Below are 24,813 nucleotides of genomic sequence, written 5' to 3'. Positions count from 1 at the left end.
GTCTTTCCTTGTTATTAATTTATTTCTCAGTGTAAATGTTAGTTGGGCATACCCATCCATATCCTGTATAAATAAAGGTTAAAAGGTAGTAAGTTGTTGTAGTGAACTCATTCTTCATATTTAGAATGAGTTCACTGTTAAACTAGTGACACAACCTTTCATAATATTGACGTAAGTAGTTGCACAAATAAGCTGTTATGCCACTCCACATAATAGACAGATACAGTAACTGATTCCACTTGCATACATGCAAAGTAGTGTTTCACCCCCATCTACTGCACAGACAGGCAGCCATATGTGCTAAGAGCACAGGCGCATGCCTCGAGGCATCCACCACCCATGTGCTTCATGTGTTCTACTGGAGAGAGGAAGAGAAGATGGGAGAGGGGAAAAGACAAAGAAAAGGTGGAGAAAAAGGAGGTTTGAGTGAAGCTTGTGTCAGAGGAATACCATGTTGGTGTCAGTTCCACTCCTCTTCCTCCATGCTAAGAAGTTTCTCTCTCCCTCAGAGGGAAAGTACACCAGCTGGCACTTTGAGAGAGGGAGACAGAGAGAGAGGGAGAGAGAGAGACACAGAGATAGAGAGAGAGTAATAGAAATAATAGAGGCAAGTGCAGGTACAAGATGAGATAGAAAACCTGAAGCAGAGTGATAGATTTCTTAACACACTGTAGCATTTCAGGCAGCTACGATGTCCAATTATATGCCACGGAGAGCCAAGTTCTGTATGTGCAGCGTTTCCATTTAACCAAACATCAGTGCTCTTTCTCAATATTTGTTCTTCTGTCCCCTTTGACATTTTATTTAGTCTGTAGCTTACAGTGCACATAGAGTTGAACTGACAAGTCATTGATCGTGTACAAGCTTGGAGCCCATCTCAAAATGCAGGTACTTGTCCAGGATATTTTATAGTCACCCCACAGCAGCTAATATTACTGAATACCTTCAAGATGAGAGGGTGCAGCTAATTAGTGAAATCACTTGATGTGTTCATTAGGTGGAAGAAAAACCTATATCTGCTTGATCTGTTTTAGATCATCTCCCCCCCTTTCCAATCAGCAAATCTTCTTTTCATTGCAAATAATTGGACATCACTAATAATTAGATGACACACACAGATGTGTGAGTGGGACTGCTGCAGTTTGAGACACTGCCTCTTCAGTTTTATTTATTATGTTAGTCTTTTCTGTGTTGCGTTGGTGGTATTTTATAGTCAGTAATTGTGGCAGTTAGTGCGCATTAATTGGGAGACTGGCGCCCACTCTTGGAGACAGGTTGGGGAGTGGAGATTATAGCCAAGATGTACTCCTGGCACCTGTTGTTTCAATAACCCCCATAGCCTGTCTGAGCACAGCCTGAAGAAGCAACAGGAAGCCGCTGTCTTGTGGCCTCACCACCTGGGATATTGGATGGAGGTATAATGTATCGGGTATCTCCTCTGTGGTGATGGGGGAGTATTGGGTGCCATAGCCTATAATCCAAGTGTTTTAGTCTTTGTAAACCAAACTGAAAGCTGTGTTTTGTTGCCTGGCATTAAGTCTAACCTGTTCAAGACAGACCAAGGATTTGCTTTGTCTCGTCTGCCCTCTTGACTTTTATGGGAATGGAACTAGGAAGTGAATTGCAGCTGTGGTGTGAGAAAACTTCAGCTCGGGGATATTAGCGTGTCTTCCCTGCAAATCGCAGATGGTGCTGTCCTTCTGGCCTCATCAGCCTGTGACCTCTGATGTACACTTGAGCTTTTTACTGCTGAGTGTGAAGCGGCTGGGAAAAGGGTTAGCACCTTCAAATGTAAGGTCATGGTTCTGTCGCAAAACAAGGTAGCTCGCTGTGTTCAGATGAGAGGGGAGCAGCTGCATCAGGTGGGGGAATCAGAATACCTTGGGGTCATATGGATTAATAAGAGTAAAAGGGGCCAGGAGATTGACATGTGCTGTTTGCTGCTGAAATGCCGGAGCTATACCAGAGTGTGGCGCTAAAGAAGGACCTACTACATACGTGAGGACTACAATTTACTGTACATCTCAGTCCTCATCTGTGTTCATGAGCTAGAGGTGGTGTACAAAAGAATGAAATTGTGGGTACATGCTTTAGAAATGCAGTTTCTTCAGAGGTTTGCTGGCCTCGCTCTTTGCGATATCAGCCAACGCAGCTTACGTGTCCAGTCAAGATGCGTCCTTGGTGCCTCTCATTGGAGGTGTCACCTTGGAAGAGACTCTGTGTAAGACGAAAGAAAGCTACTGTAGGTGATTATATTTTTCCAGCTGGCCTAAAAAACCCACTGCGGTAGCTTTTTGAGGAGTAATTGCAGGAATTTTCTTGGGGAAATTTTCTCTTGTCCATGATATTTGCTCAAATTACAACTGCAAAAACTGCAACCCTGAATAGAACTAGCAGTGATAGAAAATTGATGTTTTTAGTCTGTGTGTAGGCAGTAGCTGTGGTAGTTACATGTCAACAATATCAGCAATAAGCTTTACTAAATGCCGAAACTACAAGTGAAATGGTTAATCACTTAATTAATTATTCACCTTACTGTAAATTAATCAGCAAGTTATGATAACTGATTTTCTAACGATGAAGCCAAATATGACGCAACCATAAATATGCTTTTGTTCCTTGATTTGCAGCTTTTCTTTGTCACATCATTGTAAATGAAATATCGTCTGGTTTCAGACTGTTGGTCAGACAACACTATACAGCTGAAGATGTCACTTTGGGCTCTAGGAACTGACATTATTTACTATTTTCTGATGTTTTGTAGACTTTATGGTTGTGGTTTACAGTCATAACCCAGAACGTTCTTTCCATCTGCAGTAAAAATAAAGCTGATAAATGCTGCCTGCCGGAAATGCAAGTTATTAAAGTTGATTAAAATGACACACATCCCACTTAGAGGCTCATCAGCATCTATCGTAGTATTACCTGTGGCACATACTGTGAATTGGCTGCGAGACGTTCAACACAGATGACAGAGAGAGTAAGAGTGGAGATGACATGTCAGTCAGGGAAGGCATTGGGATTTATTTTTTCTATTTTCACAAAGTTAAAGTTGAGTGAGTATGCATGTTATTTTTCATCAAATTTTTCCAGCTAGTCAATAATTCACACCAGCAACCTTTGAGTCATAGTCCCACTTCTCTGACCTCCATACAGAGGTCTGACTCACTTCATATAATATGGTTTTTCAATATCCAAATGTGCTACAGAAAATGACTATGTTTTCTGTAGAATCTATAAAAGCATTTTTTACATAACATGACAGATGCTTTCAGTAACAACCTTACTGTTAATCCCTTGTGATGATAAAAATAATATTGTTAGAAGTAACATTTTATGATACTTCAAATATATTCCGTTGCCTTCTGTATTACTTTCTGTATTAGCACAGGAAGTTCTGCATTCATTGTTGAGCTTCATGTTTAATGTTTTCAATTTTCATCCTCTGCAGCAGATATGCAACTAATGCTCCATTCTGTATTTGAGCTGCTGCCCTTGAACGATTAAATATTTTGTGCACAGCACAGTACAGCAAAGTTGTGATGAGATGAAGTGACAGAAACAGAGTGGTGTAAGGATAGATGGAGTAAAGGAGAGAAGAGTTTTGTTGTGTTTCTGAGGTGATGCCCACTTTGGCAAGTCAACCTCCCTTCACTGCTCTGTTCTGCTCTGCTCTACTCTGCGTGGGTTGTTGCTGTATAAATAACACTCTCAGAGCAGATCAGAGAGAGAAAGAGAAAGGGAGAGGATGAGGGAGGCAATAACAGCAGAGAAAGAGATGGTGAGGGAGACAGGGGAGGAGTGGGGGACGCATAGGGGAAGCAAAGCGGGAGATAGAGAGAGAAAGAGAAGGAAAGAGAAACACAGTTGATCAGAGTGATATTAGAAGTTCAAGAGGAAGAGAGAGCGACGAGAAAAGAACTGTGGGGAGAGAGAGAGGAGATTGAGAGGGCTTGAAGAATAATTGAACCATATATGGTAACAGTTAAGTATGAGGCGATTTGAGAGGATGAGAGAGAGAAAAAACAAGTGTGAGAGAGAAATGGATGTGAAGATGTACAGTATGAACCCCTCAGAGAGAAAGAGAGGTTGTGTGTGTGTGTGTGTGTGTGTGTGTGTGTGTGTGTGTGTGTGTGTGTGTGTGTGTGTGTCATGAGATGGCCTGTCTTAGGCGGTACTTGTATGACACCATCAGTGTTAGTCATTGGGAAGATGATTAATAGATAATATATAATAAATAAAGATACTGCAGCAGTTCATCACTGCCAAACAGCAGATATCAGATCATTTTGTTTACCTGCACAGCTAATTCTTGCAGGCTTTTTAAAATTTGATTCAACATCAGCATATTGAACATATACATTTGCAGTGAGACATCAGAAACCAAAAACTGAGCGTACTGTAGCTGTTCCAAATGGCCACACTCAAAGGTTCAGTAGGGGGAGCAATAATCATCTTATGATGTGATGCTGTTGAGCTCAGTCGTTCACATGAAAGAGGAATAGTTGTGTCAAAAATGAAAAACATAACTTCAGGGGGAAGTTCAAATCCATCCTTCTTTCTCACCTCTGCTCAGCTGGCTAATCATGGTGTTAAGTGGGTGTGAGTGTCGGTGATTGTCAGGTTCATAAAGTTAGAGAAATGGTTGGACTAGCACCCCCGTTCTGATGTCAGAAAGCTGTGGGCGGAGGGAGTTTCCTATTCGATCATCCAACAAGCAGTTCTGAGGGAGTAAGCTTGCACATTTAACATAACTGTTCTGAGCAACTGCCTCTAAAATGACGCTGGTTTGTCGCCCCCCAAACAGAAAACGGCTTACATGAATAAAACGTCACACTGAGTAATGAAACAGCCCTTTATGGAATCAGTTTGACACGCCTGACCCACACATACATAACTAGCCCAAAATGTGTTATTACAAAACAAACACACAGGCATTTGATGAAGTGATGAGTTTGACATGCCTGGTCTAGGTCTTAAAACATCAGCCTCAAATATCCAACATCATATCCATTCTCCACATGTCAAATTTGATAAGTCAAAAAACAAAGATAGCTGACCTTTCCCACTCATAATTGGTGAATGTTGCTTAGGGAGTCTACAAACAATCAAGGTTTAGGTGATAATTAGTTGTATGTGGGTAATATCAGACATTTAAATTTTAACAGACTTAATTAGTAAATTGCAAAAGCACATCTCTTTATGTAAACTTGTTTGGAGGAAAGAATTGATTGGAACTATGTGAACATGTGAAACTGTTAACAGAAATTAAACCATTATTAATTACACCCCAGCAGTGTGTAACTGTGTGTGTGTGTGAGCACTATATGAGCACTAAATGAGCAATATAGAACACAATGGCCTACCTCGCTGCAGCAGTTTAATGATCGCCAGAGGTGTTGCTAGGCTAGCTGATGGTGATGCATCCTAGAACATTGTTCTCCAGACCAGTACTAATCAGCTGTTATTGGTACGAGGCTAGCTAGCAGAAGATTTGGATTGGAGTAATCAGAGAGTGGCCTACATGGCTACAGTCAGTTAATGATGGCCAGCGGTGCTACAAGTGTGACACATCCTAAGAGATAACATCACAGATCAGCACACTGCAGCTTCCATCACATGTGTAGCTTGCTTCATATAGATTGTGTTCACATTTGGTTAGTTTTACAGCAAGAGATTATGTTAATGTTATCAATACTGTAATTACTGAAAAAGTCTATTGCTAGGATCCTTTACAAATCTGTCTTGTCTGTTTGGAAGTTCATTCTTGACCTTTGCGAACAGTATCTGTAAATGAATAATCTAAGCTAAAAGTGGGTTTTGTTGAAGCATTGAACCGCATCTCATGGTCTTTCTGTCTTGGAAAAAAATGGAACAATCAAATGTCATCTGATAATAGCAATCCAGTTCAAAGTGACACCACTATAATCTCTATAATGGGTTTCCTGTGTGGCAGCCAGCGGATTGTCATTATACATGTACTGTAGGCGGTAAGATTTTTGACCTCAATGACAAACACCGCCTCTGCTAGGTGTAAGTGTCTCCTTTCTGGTGCTGTGTTTAATTTTCAGAGGTTTTTTTTAAAGTTAGACAGACCTGAAATAATCAGGACAACTTACATCGGAGCTATGAGCAAAGATTCTTTATCCTGTATGAATGACTTTAAATAGTGTTAGTGTCTGAACAGCGTGACTCTGTTCTTCTGCAGGGGCCAAATCAGTACTTGTAGGTAAATACTTGTACTAGCCAGTATTGCCTAGCGCCAATACCGGCAGATTGGTGCTAGGCAAGGCCAACGCTGGTGCCAAGTGGAGTGTTAAGTGCTAGCCATGTGATGTGGGCCTATGGCTCCTGTTGCTGTAATGAGAGCGGCTCGTTCTCAGTCTCGCCCGGCTGCTGCTAATTGCCTTAATTGAGAGAGTGACCTACATCTGAGGGAGGCTTCGGTGGATCAGCAGAACAGCTGGCAAACCTGCAGAAGGAAGGGGAGGGAGAGGGAACTGAAAATAAGGATGAGATGGAACGAATGAGAGAAATTAGGAGAGACAGAAGTGGATGAAGCCGAAAGAGAATTGTGGATAGTCTGACTCTGAACAGTTTGAATAAACTTTTTAAAGCATGACAACTCCTAATACTGTTTAAACTTCTTGTTTTATTTTAAATTTTCTGCACACACGCTTGGTTGGATACACACATCCTGATTTTTGGACTCAATTAAGCATCAAATGTACCATCAAAGCCAAATTTAAGCAGTGGAATGATAGCGAGGGGAAGAGGGTGGAAAACGCAAGGCGATAAAAAAGAGCAAGAAAAGGGACGGGAGGAGAAGGCTGGCAGTGACATCATGCTTTTAGAGCAGGGGCCGGCCCTCAGGCCAACGCTGAATACACTCCTAACAGTCTTGTGTACTTCCCTTAGACTGAATTATTCAACACACTGCTGATGGAGAGACTGACTGTGACTGCATGTGTGTGTGTGTGTCTCTACATGTCTGGGTGCTGCAGTGCGTGTGTGCACGTACATGCATGCATGAATGCATTTGTCTAGAGAGCGAGAGAGAAGAATATAAGTTTTGTGTGCATGTGTGTGAATGCAACTTTTCTTTATTTGTGTGCTAGAAAGAGTGTAGGAGAGAGAGGCTGCTTGGAGTCACTGAATGGGCTTGTGATGTGTGGGTGGCTGCTCAGTTTATGTGCATGTGGCGAAGTGTGCACACACACGTCTGTCAAGTCTCTTGAAGTAAATGTCTGTTTTCTGTGTTTCGGATTAGGTGGTTCAGCTAGTTTTTGTTCCACTTCAAAAAAGAAAGAGTGCTCAATCAGTCCTCTTTCTCCCCTCAATCTCACAAGACTGCTTGTCGGTGTCCCTCCCCCAACCACACACACACACACACACACACACACACACACACACACACATACAAACACACCGCTGCACGCACGCACGCATACTGTAACGCACTGTCTCCCTCACTCTGTGTTTTGGATTTTAAGCTGCAGTGATCTTCTGTGTGCCCCCATTTCTTGTTTTTGTATGTGTGGGTGTGTGGTCTGTGTACCCTTTCTCTGAGTGTGTGTGTGCTTTGTGTGTTTTTCCAGCCTGTGTGTGTTTCTGTGTGTGTGTGTGTGTGTGTGTGGACAGTCAGTGTTGGGGTTTGATCCTGTGCTAATGATCTCCCAGTGGCTCAAACTTCTGTAAAGTGTGTTGAGCAGGAAGGGAGAAAGAGCGAGGCAGAGAGAGGAGGGAGGGGAGGATGTGAAAGTGAACACAGAACAGTGCCTGATCATGATCATCATCCTCGTCATCACAAACCCCCCAAATCCACACTCACTACTCTGCTCTTGTAGAGTAACCCCCCAGTCGCCAGCACCAGAGGAGGAGCAGCCACGTTGGCAATGTCTGCATCAAGAGCTGCAGCATCAAACTGGCTGGTGACAGAAGGATGGAAGGAGGGCTGGATCGGATAGACAGATGGATATAGAGAGCTGGCATGTGACGTGTGTCATACTCGCACTCTCCTCAGCACACGCATGCACACAAGGAAACATCAACCACAGACAGTCAGATATTGGAATTGAGGTTTTTCTCTTGTTTCATTTTATTGCATGTCACACGGGGAGGGGTTCTCGGATCTCTCTCTCTCTCCTTCTCTCTGTCTCTCCCAGTCACTCTCTCCTGCCTCCCCTCCGCTCTCCCTGTCAACTCTCAGCTCATCTTCTTGCTTACATGGACTGTAATGCACTTTTGTTTTCCGAATGTGTTAGCACTTCCTCTACTTCCTGCCGTTCTCCGAGTCTTGCCTTACCTCTCTCCACCCCTCCCACCCCATCTGGAAAAGATCTGTCTCACTAATAGGAGGCCTGGTAAATTAGCCCTTCTATCCTTCCTCTCTATCGCCCCTATCTCCTCCCTCCTTCTCTCATCTATCTCTCCGAGCGTGCGCTGTCCAATAGAGCGCACTCATGCACACCCACAGATACACACATAAAAATACACAAGTGCAGATTTGCCCCATTTGTGTGTCTGTCTGTTTGTCTCCAGGTTGGGTACTGACTAATAGGGCGTAGTAGGTAATGGCAGCCGTAGCCTATTATCTCTGCTCTGCTGTCTAATAGCCACTGGCTTTAAGCATCTGCCATGTAGCTGCTCTGACTCCCCCAATGGACACTTAGCAACTTAGCGCATAGACTGATAGACACATACACATATACACATGTACAACCCACCCCCACAGATGCACAGCAGAGATAATATACACACCGCCAAAAGTAATTTGCGCATATGTGAGTGTGTTTGTGCACATGTGGGTGCATGCAGAAGTATCGTGTGTTTGTGTGTGTGTGCGCGTGTGTGTGTTTGTGTGGTTATCACATCTAACATACTGTGCCCTGACATTCGGCATGCTCTCTTTTCCTTGGGGAGCACTGCCTGCCTTTAATTAGTAAAGGAAATAGATTTACTTATCTGATCTTTGACACATTGCCACACACGCTCACACATACACACACGTGCCTGTGTGTGCTCAACCACGCAGCACATTGACACCTATCTATTACCAGTGTGGTGGAATGCCAGAGCAGGAAGCAAACACATTGTGTGTTCAGTCGCGTGTGTGTGTGTGTGTGTGTGTGTGTGTGTGTGCTAGGGAGAAATGAATCTCCCATCTGTAGACTGACCATTGATTTGCCATGGTAACAGTGGATGGTGACTGTCTTGTGAACAAAAGTGATGAGAGCAAGTGGCTGGACTGGAGAGGGAAGAAGAGAGCAGAAGTGGGAGATTGGAAATAGAGGAGACCAGTGGTGGCATTAAACTGGAGGAAATGGAATCACATGGGGACAAACTCAGCAGAGGCTGGAAGAGAGAGGATTAAAGCGTGTTAGCCTGTTGCTGGTTTAACTAAATGTAGCAACAAGATTTTTATGTGTGTATTTCAGAAAGCGAGAGCGTGTGCACAATAGTGTTGTGGGAGTGTTTTTGGTATAAAAAGGCTTACACAGACCTGAGTAAGGCTTATATATAATGAATGAATCCCCCTTCAGCTACCGTTTTTCTTTCCTCTGCAGAATTAGTGATTTGTCTAACCCCCTCCTTTCCCCCCAAACAATCTCTACAAAACCCCATCACCACTTTCCAGCTTTCCTCCCAGAATCTACTCTGCACCCAACCGACATGCCCTCTGGAATCCTGTGTCATTGTATAAACTTATTCTGTGATATTTAATAAACACAATGCCGCGGCTGTCAACAACTCACTGTAGAAACACTGGGCTAATGTAATTTTAACCAAAACGGGTATAAACCAATGTTTTAGCATTCAGCAGGGCCTGCAGCTCTTCTCTGAAAGCAGGAGGACTAATACGCTGTGAATTGTCTAATTAATCTTCTGGCTTGTGGCATTCCCACACCAGCCAGATCCTTTTGTTTTGCAGTGGCGCTGGACAAGTGCCCTGACCCTAACCCCGACTGGCCGTCCTGTTCTCATACCTGCGGCACTTGGTCTGCTTAGCATGGTCCAGCAATCAACGCTGAGGTAGTCAGCTGGGACGGGCTGACTCACCGCTTGCTGCCATTTTTACACCAGGCCTAAGGTTTCTAAAGTCCAATAGAGTCACCATCAGTGGGTTGAGAGAGACAGAGAGAGAGAGAAAGAGTAAGAGAGAAAGAAAGAGAGTGGGATTTTTTTTTTTTCACCCAAAGGCACTTTAGCTATAAATACCAAACTGGCAATTTTTTGATTTGCCAAAGAAGGCTGCCAGAAGAGGGAGGAGGATGCAGGGTCTTGCTCAGTTCTTGAGCTGTTTTAAATTCATTCACCGATAGGGGAAGAACTGCGGGAGGAATAGGGTTAGCTATGTCATTCATTTTCTATGTAGGGGGATGAAATAACATTAACATCTCTTTCTTTCTGAAGCTCTATGAGTCAAACAGTTATTATTACTCAAACAGCAGTGGTGGCACTCACACTCACACACACACACACACACACACACACCGTATATAGACCCACACTTTTCTGCCACACAGAATTATGTGTTTGTGTATGTATATGTATGCGTGTATGTCGATGTCACAGCCTGGACAGACACTTCAGTTTTAATAAAGCAGAGGCCTTTTAGCACTCTGGCGGATCCTGCTGTAATCTCTTCTAAACAGGTGTTGTGATTAGCCTCTGCCGTGAGCAGCATTCTGACACTTGGATAGTCAGGGCCAACCATGCACACAACCATCGGCAACCACTCAGGAGACAGATTTAACCGGCGGTGCTTGGCAAGCACGCTTCTGCCATCCAATACAATGTGCTTTGTCAAAGTTCTGCTTTAATTTAATTTTTCTTTCCTCAGCCAAATAATTATGTCTTTCTTTCTTTACAATATTCTAGTTGATTCTTTGCGCGCTGATGCAGCACCATGTGTGATAGAGTCAGCACTGCAGAGTGAGGCTCTTGACTCATAGAGGGCAGTTGATAGATCATGTCTAGGAACATGAAGAATGTTTTTAAATGCAGCTGAAAGGCATATCTCCTTATGCACATGGCGCTTATCTACAAATTACAATATCAAATTAATATATTAACCTGAGTACTTATTTGATCATGAGGTTTACACTTTGATTAATCGGCAGGAAAAGAAAACAGCCACTCAGCTTGCTTGCAGTCCCAATTAGGAATAATACCCCTCATAAGAACATCTGCATTAGCAATTTTGCTAATTAAATCACACTGTTGTAAGAGTCTGTGCTTCACAGTCTCAACCTAAAAATTAGGCTGTTTCACTTGCATATTTTTACTTCTTGTTTGTAAGTTTCTGACAACAGCTCTCATTTTACTCTACAGTAATTGTTGTATATTTACCATTCCCTCTGTCCCTCATCAAGTACATTGTGAATGATCAAAACTTGACACATGAAATAACCAGATATATTTTATATTTTCTTTTTACGACAATAGATCAATTTGATGAAACAGCAAGAATTCACAAAGACACTACCTAAACATCAGGGTTTCTGTTACTTGAGCATTCAGTAATACTCACTAATTATCAGCTAGATAGCTAGATAGATAGCTTTGATACAACAGAAGCCTAAAGTCTCAGGTGTCAGATGGTAAATAAAAAATTAATGGAAGACTGAAAATATTAGCAGCCACAGTGTATATATACATATATATGCATTATTTCCTATAACAAACTTCCAGACAAGGTAAATAAAAAGCTGTGCTGATGGCTGTCTGGGGAAGCGATATCTTACCTGGTTCAATCACTGTAGCTACATCTCTGGCACATTACAAGGAGTGTGAAACTGGATTACTAAATCACTAATCTCTTGATAATCTCATCATGTATTAGTATCTGATAATTTGTTTTTCCTAGACTAAAATTCCCATTAAAAAAAAATCTCGACTGACACGTTGACTGAAAAGGAATATATTACATGGGTTTGATGGATGACTGTACGTTCGTCAAGGCAGCAATATTTCTGCGAGCTGTTTTTAATGGATTTTTGAAAACAAATGTGAGTTTATGACTTCCCTGAGATAATTAAGGTAAGCCTGTGGTAGAACAGACTGTATTAGTTTCTGACTAGGTGAGGGGTGCAGAATTTCTGAGCCCATCAATGACAATGGGAAAAAACTAAAATTACATTGATATTGCACTTAAATGTTTTACACAAAAAATGCTCAAGGCAGCACATGCTAGACACAAATTGTCTTGACTGGTGGAGTGAAGTAACTGTCTAGGGAAGCAACTGAACAAATTAAATTTAACGACTGTTAAATATTTAATGCTGAAATTTTAAAAGCAATGAATTTATACAGAAATATTTCTGCCCTCTTTAAGATTTTCAATAGGTAATTTTGACTTGTGCAATGTCAAGTACCATATTTTCTTAGGGACATTTATTTACTTCAACTGCAAAGGAACCAGGCCTTTATTTGAAGCAGGCTAATATTTGAGGTAGGCCTTTATTTCTTATTCCCTTTTTATAGAATTTTAATTGGTCATATCTTGGTATAAGGCCTCGTTTTGAGCTGCACCCATTTGCCTCGTCAAAGTTGTTGCGTTACATTGTCAAACTCAACAACTCATCCTGTGTCCGTTCCAAATGAAAAGCCCTCTAGAGCTTCACTGGAGAGATATCACTCATTTCATATCAAGGCTTTTATTTTGAAACATTGACAGGAGTATGTTACGGAAAACCGTAAGGTCCCTATTTGCCATTGGAATGTAACTCCTGCCATCTTGTGGCACTTGTATGTTACTATAAAATTTAGTTAGGCTAAAACATTTGCAGTGGCTGAGATCAGCCAACAATTCTTTAGGTGAGTAATCCAAAACAACAAGGTGTTGAAAATAGAATGATTTTTGAATTTATTAAACAGAAATGGAAATAGTCCTTATACATTAAGTTTATTGGTTTTTTTTCACCAGCCTCTATTAGAGACCCAGCTTTTATTTGTTTGTGTCAAACAAAGCCCCTTGCCATGATTCGAAACCTGGCTTTTACTTGACAACCTGTTTTTGTTTGAGGGATGTATTTTGTTTAATTGCTTATTTTCAGAGATACAAATTCAAGTCAAGCTCTCTCAGACACCAAAATTCAATATGAAAAATTCAAACAAGAACAATGAATCAAGTAATCAAATGGAGTTGATCAGAACTCTAAATCATATCAACCGTATAATTCAGGAAAGAGACGTGCAGATAATTTATGAGGGCAAAGACTATTTGAAATTGCACAACATGAAATTACCTTATTATTATTATTTCAATGAGGGGGAATTCAGACTACATAAATGAAGATGGACTGCCGGTATGTCGTGTGTGTGGTATATTGTGTTGTGCTGTGTTGCTGGGTATGTGAATAGTACACGCAGTGATGCTCTGCACAAATGAAGTTCCTAACAAATTAGTGAAGTTCTTTGAATTTAATTGAATTAGCAATATTCATATTGCATTGAGGATTTTTGGCAAGACATTTAAGTGTAAAAGCAGTAGACTTACTTTTTTCCCATTGCAATTAAGGGCCATCTGAACCCACCATTGCATTTGCTACAGTGGGACTAATATAGTCTGTTCTTATGCAGTCTTACCATAATTATCCTTGCTTGTAAAATTCAAATTACTGCGTCTACAAAAATACAGGCCTCTACAGTAGGTCCACTTTGTGCTGGGTAACTCAGTGGTGAAATTAATATACGACTATTTTAACTTTTGTCTGGAAAAAAGTAAGTCTCATGCCGGAGGAGGAAAATGTGTTTTCAAGTGTCAGGAGACATGCTGTATTCCAGTCCCATATTACATTCTGAGGGTATGGCGTAATGCTGTGTGCTTTGTCAGTCCATGGCTGCGCTGCTGTCCATTACATGCTTGTCTGAGTTAGTGGTGAGACCTAATGCTTCACTAGTCTGAGCTAGGCTATGCTAGCTTGGGGGCTCTGTGCTGTGTTAAATGCTATTCTGTGTTTGCCTGGGGAGTGTGAGGCTGTTAAATACTACAGTAGACTTAAGCATAGGGACTTACCTCTTGTTAAATACTAAAGTAGTCTTTGTTAGCATTGGGAACCAGTGTCGGCAAACTAAATGCTATAGTTCTTTGTCGATCCGGGGAATGTAGAAAGTCTGTGTTCGCTTAGTGGATGTGGGCTTTGGGACCTGTCTCTGTGTTCTAAAACTGAAGAGCTTTCAGTGCTTAAGGGACCACTGCTTGGTAGCTATTGAGGGACCTGCCTTTACATTCTGTTAGTGTCAAGAGAATTTTTTATGGTATGTCTCTGCTGCAGAGGTTGTTGACTGTGCTGGCCCTATTCACAGCTCTCAGCAGTGTTCAAAGAATGATGTCTGATGTTACATGTTTGACTATTATGCTCATAAAACTATTACTTGTATGTATTATGAAGTATTACCATAGTTCAAACACCAAAAAATCAGTATATGTATGTGTAGATATCTTTTTGAAAAGAAAGTGCCATTATACTGCCAACGCTCAAAAGCTTTTTTCATTTTACATCTCTCTGAACGGATATTCTGTGGATATTCTGTTACTTCTGACGCTGGTCAAGTGACAACAGCTTCCTCTCCTGGGCTACCCTAGGTGTTTGTTTGTAAGTGGCTTTCCTGAGCTAATTCTTTGTTAGCGGATGGATTTAGAGTGGTGTTTGTTAGCACTAGGGTTTGCAGAACATCTGCTGAGCATTTACACAGCATTAGACTGCAACAGACAATCTGTGTGGTCTGCAGTGTCGCTTTTTAGTGCAGATTTACAGGTCCTTGTTTAGTGTGCCTACCATTATCCTTTTAACATACTAACAGACACAGTGTTTAATGAATCCTAATTACTTTGATAAGCTCCAGCGTTGCCAGGTAGAAATATTCACTGTAATACCTGTGGTGATCTTCCTTTGCCTGGATTGTATGTATGTTTTTAACACTAGAAACAGGCATTCACTAATCTTTTTTTCAAAGATAACATCACATGCTTTACTACTACAAGTTGTATTCAAATTCTCTGTCACTAGTGTATTGTACCAAAGTCATTTGAATTATCACCATTAAAAGCAGACATTTTGGCTTGTCATGGCAGGGAAAACACAGGTGTTTGTCAAAAACTTTCTGTGACAATTTCATTTTTGTTTTCATTTTAGGTTACTGCTATTTATTGTTTCATATGTAGAGTCATTTCACTTATTTTCTGATCTCTATATTTGACTTAAATTGCATTTCCGTGTCTTAAGGATACTGTGGTTCTAAATTGTTGTCTTTTTATTGCTGTTTATGTGTAGACCTCAGAAAGTCTAGCGACTCCTTTGGGGAAGCTAATGGGCGTCCAAATAAAAAACAAAGAATGAAGAATAATGTTACAGCTGTTAAGGGTGGATAGACTGAGTGTAATCATCAGTGTTATTAATTACACCTATAGTTTTCCTGTTACTAATTGTGAAAACATCTGCCATGTAAAAGGCAAGTTTTGACACTGAATATAAGACTTACCATATTTAGCATCTTTTAGTTGTACTGTTAAATGTGCATCACTGTGTTGTGTAAATGAAGAAAGTAAATCAATTAAAATAGCCAACAAAAATTAGAGTAAAGAATTTTATATAATATAATATATTAGATTCTTTGCCATATAAGTGTCTTAATAGATCATTGCAAACTGCCTTAAAAGTTGCAAGTCCTAAATTATTCTGTCTAATTATTTGGACAGTTAATTTGGAAGTTTGGCTTTTCCAGTATCATCCCAATATGCCCCATGCAAACACGTCCTTTGATTCCTGTGAATCACAGTGAATGAGAAAGCCATGACCTCAAGTTCAAGTAGGGTTTTTATTATTCTAAGTTCATCATGATGGAAGCACATTCACATCACTTCAATTTGGACAGAACATATCTATTACGGTGGTGTAACTTTCTTCTCAAGGTTGCTCATCCATTAGAAGCACCTACCAATATCATTTGTATATTAAATTAGTTTTTGGTGTCTCGTCAGTTACCTGTATCTGAAATCTCATGGACTTGGAAAATACTTTCCAGCACTGTGTAGCCAGTGAATCTGAATGTTCACTTCACCAGAATATTGTGGATATGTGTTTTATATTTTCTGCACCTCAACTTTGGGCAGAATATTATTCTGAAAAACTGCTTTTGTAGTTTTGCCATTGTGACTTTTCTTTGTCGGCAATTGACTTATTTTTTGACCCTTGAAGCTGCAGCGAGCTTCACTTTGTTGACAAAGGACTTATGTTGCCAAGCTAGTTTGTTTGCAATTTTGCTAGACTTAAGTGGGACTGTACTTAGCAGCATCTGAAGCCATATTTTGTCAGGCCAACTTAATGTGGCTGCACTATCCTAACTGACCTACTGCATTAAATATTAATATAGCACATTGCTGGCCTCATCATCATCCTCCCCCTTACCCCATCTCTTTCTCATTATTCTGCATGCGAGCTCCATCCTTGTCTCTTTGTGCGGCCCCATGTCATGTACCCCTCTACCAGTCTTTCAGTTATTGTTCCTCAGCTTTTGGTTGCCCATTTTTATGTTAATCCACCGTCTCTACTTGTAGGATTCAGCTCCTTCCCTTGCAGCCCACATGACTCCTTCTCTTAGCAATTTCTAGAAATGTGTCAGTTCGTCCCTCATTAGCCTGGATTTGTACAGCTCCCTCCACATTTTCATATTTTCTTCATCTGATTGCTGTAAACAAAAATGAAATTTGACATGAAATAGCATGTGTCTGTGTGTGTGTGAGGGGGAGAGTGAAAAAGTGAGATAATGTCTTGGTTTTGGTGGTGTATTATTTATTGGTGTGCTGGCTCATGAGTAAAGCTATATTTTGAGGGGCCTTTGTGCATGTGCACATGTGTGTGTGCTGTGTGCCCACACGTGGGTGGATGTGAAACTGTACATGAAGTTCACTGTATTTGTATAATTGATGCACAATGTCATCAGTAAATCTCTAGGTATGTGAGTTATAATGTGGAAATACATTTGTGTGTGTGTGTGTGTGCATTATTCATGTGTAAGCTTCTTGGTGGACTTGTGTGATTTGATGAGAAGATGCAGGTCTGTGTCAACATCTCTTTTTATCCTTTATAATTCAGCAACCACCGGCAACTATCATCTTCCCCTTTCACCCCTCAGTCTTCTAAAAGGACTTTGACCTCATTCATTCTAAATTTTCCACTTACGCTCCTCCCTCCCCTCCCCTCCCCACCCTAGATTGTGAAAGTATTTAAGAGGAAACATGTGGGTTAGACTACGGTGACAGGTGTAAATATTAAACATGTTAAAAGCATGTTATTAACATGTGTGACATCACCCCCGCAGTATCTTCAGCCTGTCACACTATAAAGGGCCAATATGTGTGCTCATTTCATTAATTAAGTATGAATTGTAAAATTAAAAATTGCACAGTTAAATCTTGATGAGAAGTATTTGTTTAATTGATTAAAAAGCAATTCAAATGCATGTGCTGCTTTCCATCAGCAAGAGTTGTTGTGGGGCAGCTTCACCTTTTTATGCTGGTGATGACGTATTTTCAATTGTGACATTCTGGCCTTTGAACACCTCTGCTACTCCCTCTGTGCTCTCCTCAGTCAACACTAGGTGAAGGTAGCACAATGTGTGTGTTAGTATTAGGGCTGTGATGAATTATTATTGCTTGATGAATCATTTTTGTTTTGATTTAATCCATAAATGTGAAAAAAATGCCCCAATAAGTCCCAAGGTGACCTCAAGGTGACACAAAAAAACGTATTATGTCCAACCCAAGGCTATGGCAGCAAAAAAGTGCAACAAATCATCATACTTCAGTACCAGAAAATGTTCAGCATTTTTGCATGATGAATGACCCAAAAGATAAATCAGGCTCATTATATTATACAGACATCAATACACAAAATGTGAATGAATCTTTCTATAGAAGCCCCGTATTCATGTTAAATATTTGTGATGTTTTGACTTATCCCCAGGCCCTGCAGTGGGTATCAGGCTGTGCCATCATAAATATACTGGGCTCTCTGACAACACCATTCTTTAGCCTTGACCAAGCATATATTTGCGGTCCCTTTAAATCCTACTGTCACACCAAGCAGAGCAGATAATCGGTGGCATGACCCGACCTTATATCTACATTGTAGTGTGAGGCTAACATTGACTGGCTGCACTGGCTTGATAGGCAGTTTCATCTGAATGCCATGGCCCGCACAGTTGTCCAACCATCATCCTTGGTCATCTGCTGTAGCTCCACAAGTCTTACAAACAGTTACAAGTTCGCGACAAAAATTATCCACCCTACTTTGTGACCTATTGCACCTTCAAACTGTCCTTGAATCCTCCCCTTACCCAAGCAAAGAGCAGATTCTCTGCTGCTTGACCTGGTCTTATGTCTGCATTGTATCTGGCTTGATAGGCAGCTTCATCTGAATGCCACGACCCATTCAGTTGTCCAGCCACCGTCGCTGTATTTGTGTGCACTCGCTCTGTGGTTTAGATAATCTGGCTGAACTTTTGTCTTGTTTGCAACCTCTCTGATCATCTGACTGCTCAGACAACCTCGCTGGTCAATGTTCCTGTGCTCCCAGAGCTCAGCAATTATTTCGAAGAGTGCTACAACACTCTCCAATAATACAAATATTACTATAATTGTTGCCAGCAAAACTACAAAAATATGACCCATGTCATTGTAGTGAAATTTCATTATCCTTTAATCAATGAACAGATTGTTTTGTTGACTGATAAACTGGTAAGTCGAGTGATTGCTTGCAGCACTGGTTTGTATGAGTGTCAGTTGCACACTTGTGCTGTATCTGCGAGGGTGTAAGTGGGTGTTTGTGCGTGTTAGTATTTGTGCTTGTGTGTTGGTGTTATCTGGGCAAAACTGAGGATGTGCCTGTTGCCACACAGAGGGATTTTTTTTTCTAAATCTGAGAAGAGTATAAAGCTACACACACCTACAGTCACATACACAGAGAGAGAGAGAGAGAGAGAGAGAGAGAGAGAGAGAGAGATGGAAACAGTGAGATAGATCTTTTTGAAGTACAATTTCATCCTTCTCACTTTTCTTCCTTTTTTGTTGCTGTGGAGGGAGGGGAGTTAAATCTCTGCAGAGTCTGCTTTGTGTGTGTGATGGCCAGAGCTGAGAGCTTTTTGTTAAACTAACGGACAAAACTGGAGCCACAATATAGGTTTACAGGCATACACACAAATACACACACACACACACAGACATACACGAAGGTGGTGGTGGTCGGGGCAGAGAGACAGGAGCTAACAGCTGATTCTCCATGTGTGTTTATGAGGGCTTTGATGTTTAATGTGTCACGTTCTTTGATGCTGTCTGTGGAAGGGTTGTCAGAGCATGTATGTGTGCAAGTGGTCTGTGTGTGTGTGTGAGTGTGTGTGTAAGGAGGTTTGATGTTTGTGTCTCTCTTAGTTTTTCTCCCATGACTCTCACTCCTTTTCCAGTTCTTTCTGCAGCAGGTATCTCAATCACGCTCACAAGACTGGATCTCCTTCTTGTTCTCCCCCTTCAGCCTTTTCTCTTTCTCCCTGCCTGCCTACCTCCTCTCTCCTCTCTGTTGCATTGGCTGTGTTGCTGTCTATTTGTTGCGTCCCCAGGGGGGAAACTCAGCTTACACTTTACACGAACATACATTCTGCAATCATTAGCAACTTATTTCACACTCACTTTGGGTTCCATTCTGTTTAATAGCTGCTTTGGTTTTGGTAATGCTTACTGCTGCCTCTTCCTCTCACACTGACCCTCTATTTCCTTCCAATACTGAGACTAAATGATTTAACTGTACATGGCATTTTAAATTAATGCTGTAAAATTTGGAGCCACAGTTTATAGAGGATGTCTCCTGACTTCAAATGAGACTGCTGTAAAATGACACCGTATCTTTTCTGTGAACCACAGAAAAATTCTGTTTGGCATTAATGAGTCTGATTTTTTTGTTGTATTGCATTTTAAACATTAAACCAGTTCAATAATAAAGCACAGTATTGGCTCAATTAGCTTTTGAGACAATGCACGGCTGTTTATTGGCTGCTAAGGGTTGAAGTGAATCAAACCTGTGAGTTATGAGGCAGTTATCTGCGACCATTAGCCCCCCCCGTTGCCAGCAGTCACTCTCTGGCAGTGTAGTCTCACTTGTCGCCTGAATCTCACTCTCTCAGTTTTCACTCTCTTCCTCTTTTTCCTATTTTCCCTCTCTCCTTGTTCGTTTCTCTAACACTTACACTCTTTCTTATCGCAGTCACCGTCTGGGTCTGACTCACTGATTGCTAAATTGAAAGTGGTTTTAATTCTATCAGGTTTTGGAGTCTCATTTGAACTCATTCGCTGCACTTTTTTTTCTTTTCTGCAATTAATTCAGTTCCACAGACAAATCTGCTGACTGTCTCTGCTGCTGGCCTGTGTGTCGTTGCAGGATGAGAAGTCCACGTTCTTCCAGTTCGGCGCCGCTCTGCAGCAGGAGGCGCTGCTCATGCTCGCCATCATGGAGGAGTATGACTGGCACGTTTTTTCTATCGTCACTTCCAAGTTCCCCGGGTACCAGGACTTCATCAGCACACTGAAGACAACTGTGGATCACAGGTAATAAATCCACTTCCCCTCATGCACACACACATACTCTCTTTAACCTTTATTTACTGCAGCTGACAAGATTAAGTACTTGTATTATTTAATGGTGTATTGTTACAGCTTTGTGCGCTGGGACCTGCAGAGTGTGGTGACTCTAGATGCTGTAGATGGCGACCCAAACTCTAAATCACACATTGCCCTCAAGAGGATCCAGAGTCCTGTTATACTGCTGTACTGCTCCAAGGATGAGGCTTTGTGAGTGTTTGTGGCTTTCATTTTCTTTTACTGTTTCTGTCTCTTTGTCACACACTACCAAATTTCTTCATCAACTTTCTGACTCTACTCCTCGACAGGTATATACTAGAGGAAGCTCGATCCTTGGGCCTGATAGGAGCCGGTTACATCTGGATCGTGTCCAGTCTCACCACTGGGAACCCAGATTTTACTCCCGAGGTACCAAGGCTCGTATGAAGTAACACATGGCCACATACCCTGGCCACTTTGGCCACTTTTGAGCAGTCTGACAAGACAAGAAGTGTTTTTGATTCCAGGTTGTTGCAGGTTATCTGTTACTGTATTTATTCTCTCCTTTTTTTTGATAAGTATGAAGATACAGTCTGCACTTAGCTACCTGAGAAACAGAAACAAACAGCTAGCATGGCCCAGCGTGAAAGAAACAATATCCATTCACCAGCATGTAAAGCTCACAATTTAACATGATAGACTATGTTTGTTTAACGCCAAACCAACCAACTACTAACTAATACTGACTATTTCTTGTCTGGCAACAGTTGCCAATTAACCAGCGGAGATTCCAGACACTCACCGCTCCCGGCACATAACCCCCCATTTTCACACTTTGCTTTTATTCAGATTAAACAAACGAGATACAACAACATGTTTATAAGTGAGTGCTGGTAGGCGGCTGTTGCCTTCAGACAGAGCCAGGCTGGCTGTTTCCCCATATTTCCATTCTTTGTGCTAAGCTAAGCTAACTGACTTATGTTTAACAGACAAATATGTGAGTGGTATTATTCTTTTCATCTAATAAATTCATAAAATGAATGAGCATAAGTCTCAAAATGTCGAAGTATTCCTAAGGACAGTACAGCAACAAATCACGTTGACTATGATTCATATCGTATTCTTCTCTCTCTGAAGGAAAACATTTGCTCAGCCCCTAAATAGGATGTTTGATAGCATTACACACACATTCACTCTCAAAATGTAGGACAGCAAGGTAGCTTTTATCCAAATAGCATATAAATATGTATATAAATAATTCAAAGTATAATCAGCTCAAATGTTCCCCTCACATTAAGAGCGGAAACATTCAGTGTTTGCTTACCTTTTCTCATAAGCCTACCAAATGTTTATTCTCCTTTCCTTGTCCATCATTCTCCTCAACTCAAAGCCTCTGTTTTCTTTCTTAGACACAGATCTGATTCTGCAGTTAGGGCCAAATTAAAATGTAAAAACAAAGTATTGTAGGGTACACTGAAAGACTAGCATGCTGGCATTGTTTGATGTTTGCTCAGTCTGGTTTAGAGAGATAAACTTAGTGAGCTATCACTTCATTTTTCCTTTGACAGTTTCAAGGTGTAGGCGATATCTGGATGAGTGATTGAATTCTGTTTGTGGACATACAGTCTGCTCACACTTACTTGATAACCAGATATTAATAATTTCAGGAAGGCACACGGAACCAATAAATCATCTGCTTGACACCTTTGAGAGATACATATGGATGTCAAATTGAATCTTTCACCACGTCTCAGATCTCCTCTCCTGTCCTCTCAGATGTTCCCCCTAGGTATGATCTCCGTGTCCTATGATGACTGGGAGTACCCACTTGACACACGGGTGCGGGATGGGGTGGGCATCATATCCTTTGCAGCCACCTCCATGCTGCGGGAGAAGGGGGAGCTGCCAGAGGCCCAGAGCAGCTGCTACAGCACACCGTCAGACAGGAGCCCTGGGAAGCTCCCACCTAGTGCCCTGCGCAGGTGTGTGTGTGTGCATGTGTGAGAGTGTGAGGAGATCAAGGATTAGGGGCTTGCATAAGTCTGTTTGTCTCTGTAGCTGAGGGTTGAACAGTCTTACATAACTCTTTTTAATGTACTAATGAGAGAGACAGAAGTGAGAAAGGAAGCAGAGATGACAGCAGTGTTAAACACTGTGATGTCTAATGACATTTAACACTATTAGCTCTTGTGTACATGGCTGCTCGGTGCATGAGCTCATTCTGCTGCCTGAGTCGAGAGAAAATGGGTTGAACTTTGGGGAGACCTGCGTGTTGTTGCTGCCCTGTGTTAACTAGAGCCTAGTATGGGAGTGTGTACTTCTGTGTATTTTTGTGTGTCCATCTTGCTCCGCATGACTGAATTCACTGTCATTAAGTCAGGATTAAAGCAGCTTTCACTAGCTTTGTTCTCTCTTTTTTCTTGTTACGTGGCTCTGTGGGTGGCACATATGTGTTGGTAGGTGTATGTGTTTGTCTGCACACGCACATATGCATGCCTGTATGTGTGTATGAACTCTTCTGTGAAGTCTCTGTGAAGGAAACAGTCAAATCCTTCCTTCAAACAAGAAGCGGGGGACAAATGGGCATACACAGAGACGCATTCATACGGAACATACTCGATTGTGAAAGCACAGATACGGAATGTGTTAATTGTCCTGCTTCCTGACAGGTTTTTTGGTGTGATATTGTGACTATGTCTTGAATATGACATTCAGTGGCTAAAATTTGATTTTTAATTCAGAAATCTAGATAAAACCAACTGAAAACATGAAGGTCAGGTTGCTGGGTTCTGCACATCTATGGTGACTTATGAGTTGCATCATAAAAATGAAAGCCACAGTGTGATTTTCACCATTATGCTTTATTATCCCATTTTTCTCACTTATTAGCCCATTACAGCATATATCAAAGCATATACAATACGGCCGATGTTGACAGGTTGATCCAATATAACTCAGACCTCAATAAGAGCTCAAACCTTTTACGGAACAATCTTTTTTCTTTCTGTCAGAGGTACCCCATTTGTTTCACTAACTTATTAGATAGAATTTGCATATTTGTCAAAACAACTGCCGCCAATTTCTGTGATAATAAACTGACAGGTTGGATTTCCCTACCCTGATTTGGAAGTGGTGAGGCTGTGATCAGAATTCTGCATACATTAGTCTAGATGCAATCTTGCCGCAGTCTGCATATAAACAACGTGAGGTGGAGAGGAATAGGACAACATAATCTGGCACTTAAAAGACACTATCAATCCCGTTGGATCCCGTCATTCTTGCCTGACAGGCAATGTCTCAGACTCTGGTTCAGCGTATTTGGTCTCCACAATTGTACAGGTTTTTATTGAGATTTGTCCTTGTAGTAAATTTCAAAAGGTTATTCTATTTGATGGAACCACTGTACCATGCAAACCCCTAAGCTGTCACTTTTTTTAAAAAAGATGCTCCCTGCCATAATACAGAATTTGGTAAGAGCCTCCCTTGCTTCTTTATTCATACTTTTGAGAAAGTGCTCACACAATGGCAGAGTACTTCAATAATAGAAAAATGTTCCACACATACAAGTAAATGGACCCACATTTTAAATATGGCATTTACAATAGCAGGTTTTTTTTTTTTTATTTCTGTGATGCGGCTGATGCTGCTATTACATCCGCCACTGAATTTCAAGTTAGTGCAAATAATTTTGCAGAGAGTAATTTAGCAGTCATTGAACCCATTTTTAATGCAGTTGTACATTTTGTTTATCATAGATGGCATGAATATTGACGTGTATATGTATATGAATATAAATATGAATATATGATGTATAAGATGCCTTTTTACATGCCTCAAAAACACACAAGCCTCATCGGTTTAGATCAAAATCTTTTCCCAAAAATGGTAACAAACCTTAAATAGGAGGAGACAGCGGTTTCCCAGAATAGACTGCAACAGTGTTTCCGCTATATGTATTCAGCTGTGACAATGCAGTGTGACAAGGGCATCACCTGCTACACCATGAAGAGTTTTATTGCAAAAATATATATTTGTCTTTGACATGCCAATAAAAGCTAAAAGCATTGCAATCTATAATGACAAAGGCAGGTTCACAGAAGTGTCTCTTATGTGTAACTTCGTAGGTTTAAATTTATTTGTGTTTGTTGAGAGAGTATATACCCACGGCAGAACTGTTTGGTATTTTGCAGTGCCTGCACGTG

The 24,813-nt window shown here is 41.1% G+C and overlaps 1 protein-coding gene across 1 annotated transcript in view; it reads left to right on the top strand.

Moving 5' to 3' along the window:
- Positions 1–24,813, top strand: part of grin2ab (glutamate receptor, ionotropic, N-methyl D-aspartate 2A, b) — an 84,856-nt gene that overhangs the window by 38,982 nt on the left and 21,061 nt on the right. The window contains exons 5-8 of the mRNA XM_041934290.1: positions 20,433–20,599; positions 20,708–20,842; positions 20,941–21,040; positions 22,388–22,593. Coding sequence (XP_041790224.1) covers positions 20,433–20,599; positions 20,708–20,842; positions 20,941–21,040; positions 22,388–22,593 — 608 coding nt within the window. The remainder of the gene's footprint in view (positions 1–20,432; positions 20,600–20,707; positions 20,843–20,940; positions 21,041–22,387; positions 22,594–24,813) is intronic.

Source organism: Chelmon rostratus, chromosome 3 (genome assembly GCF_017976325.1).
Source record: "Chelmon rostratus isolate fCheRos1 chromosome 3, fCheRos1.pri, whole genome shotgun sequence".
NCBI lineage: Eukaryota > Metazoa > Chordata > Actinopteri > Chaetodontiformes > Chaetodontidae > Chelmon > Chelmon rostratus.
Note: the sequence above shows the minus strand (reverse complement) of the source record. Positions and strands in the feature narration are given on the sequence as shown.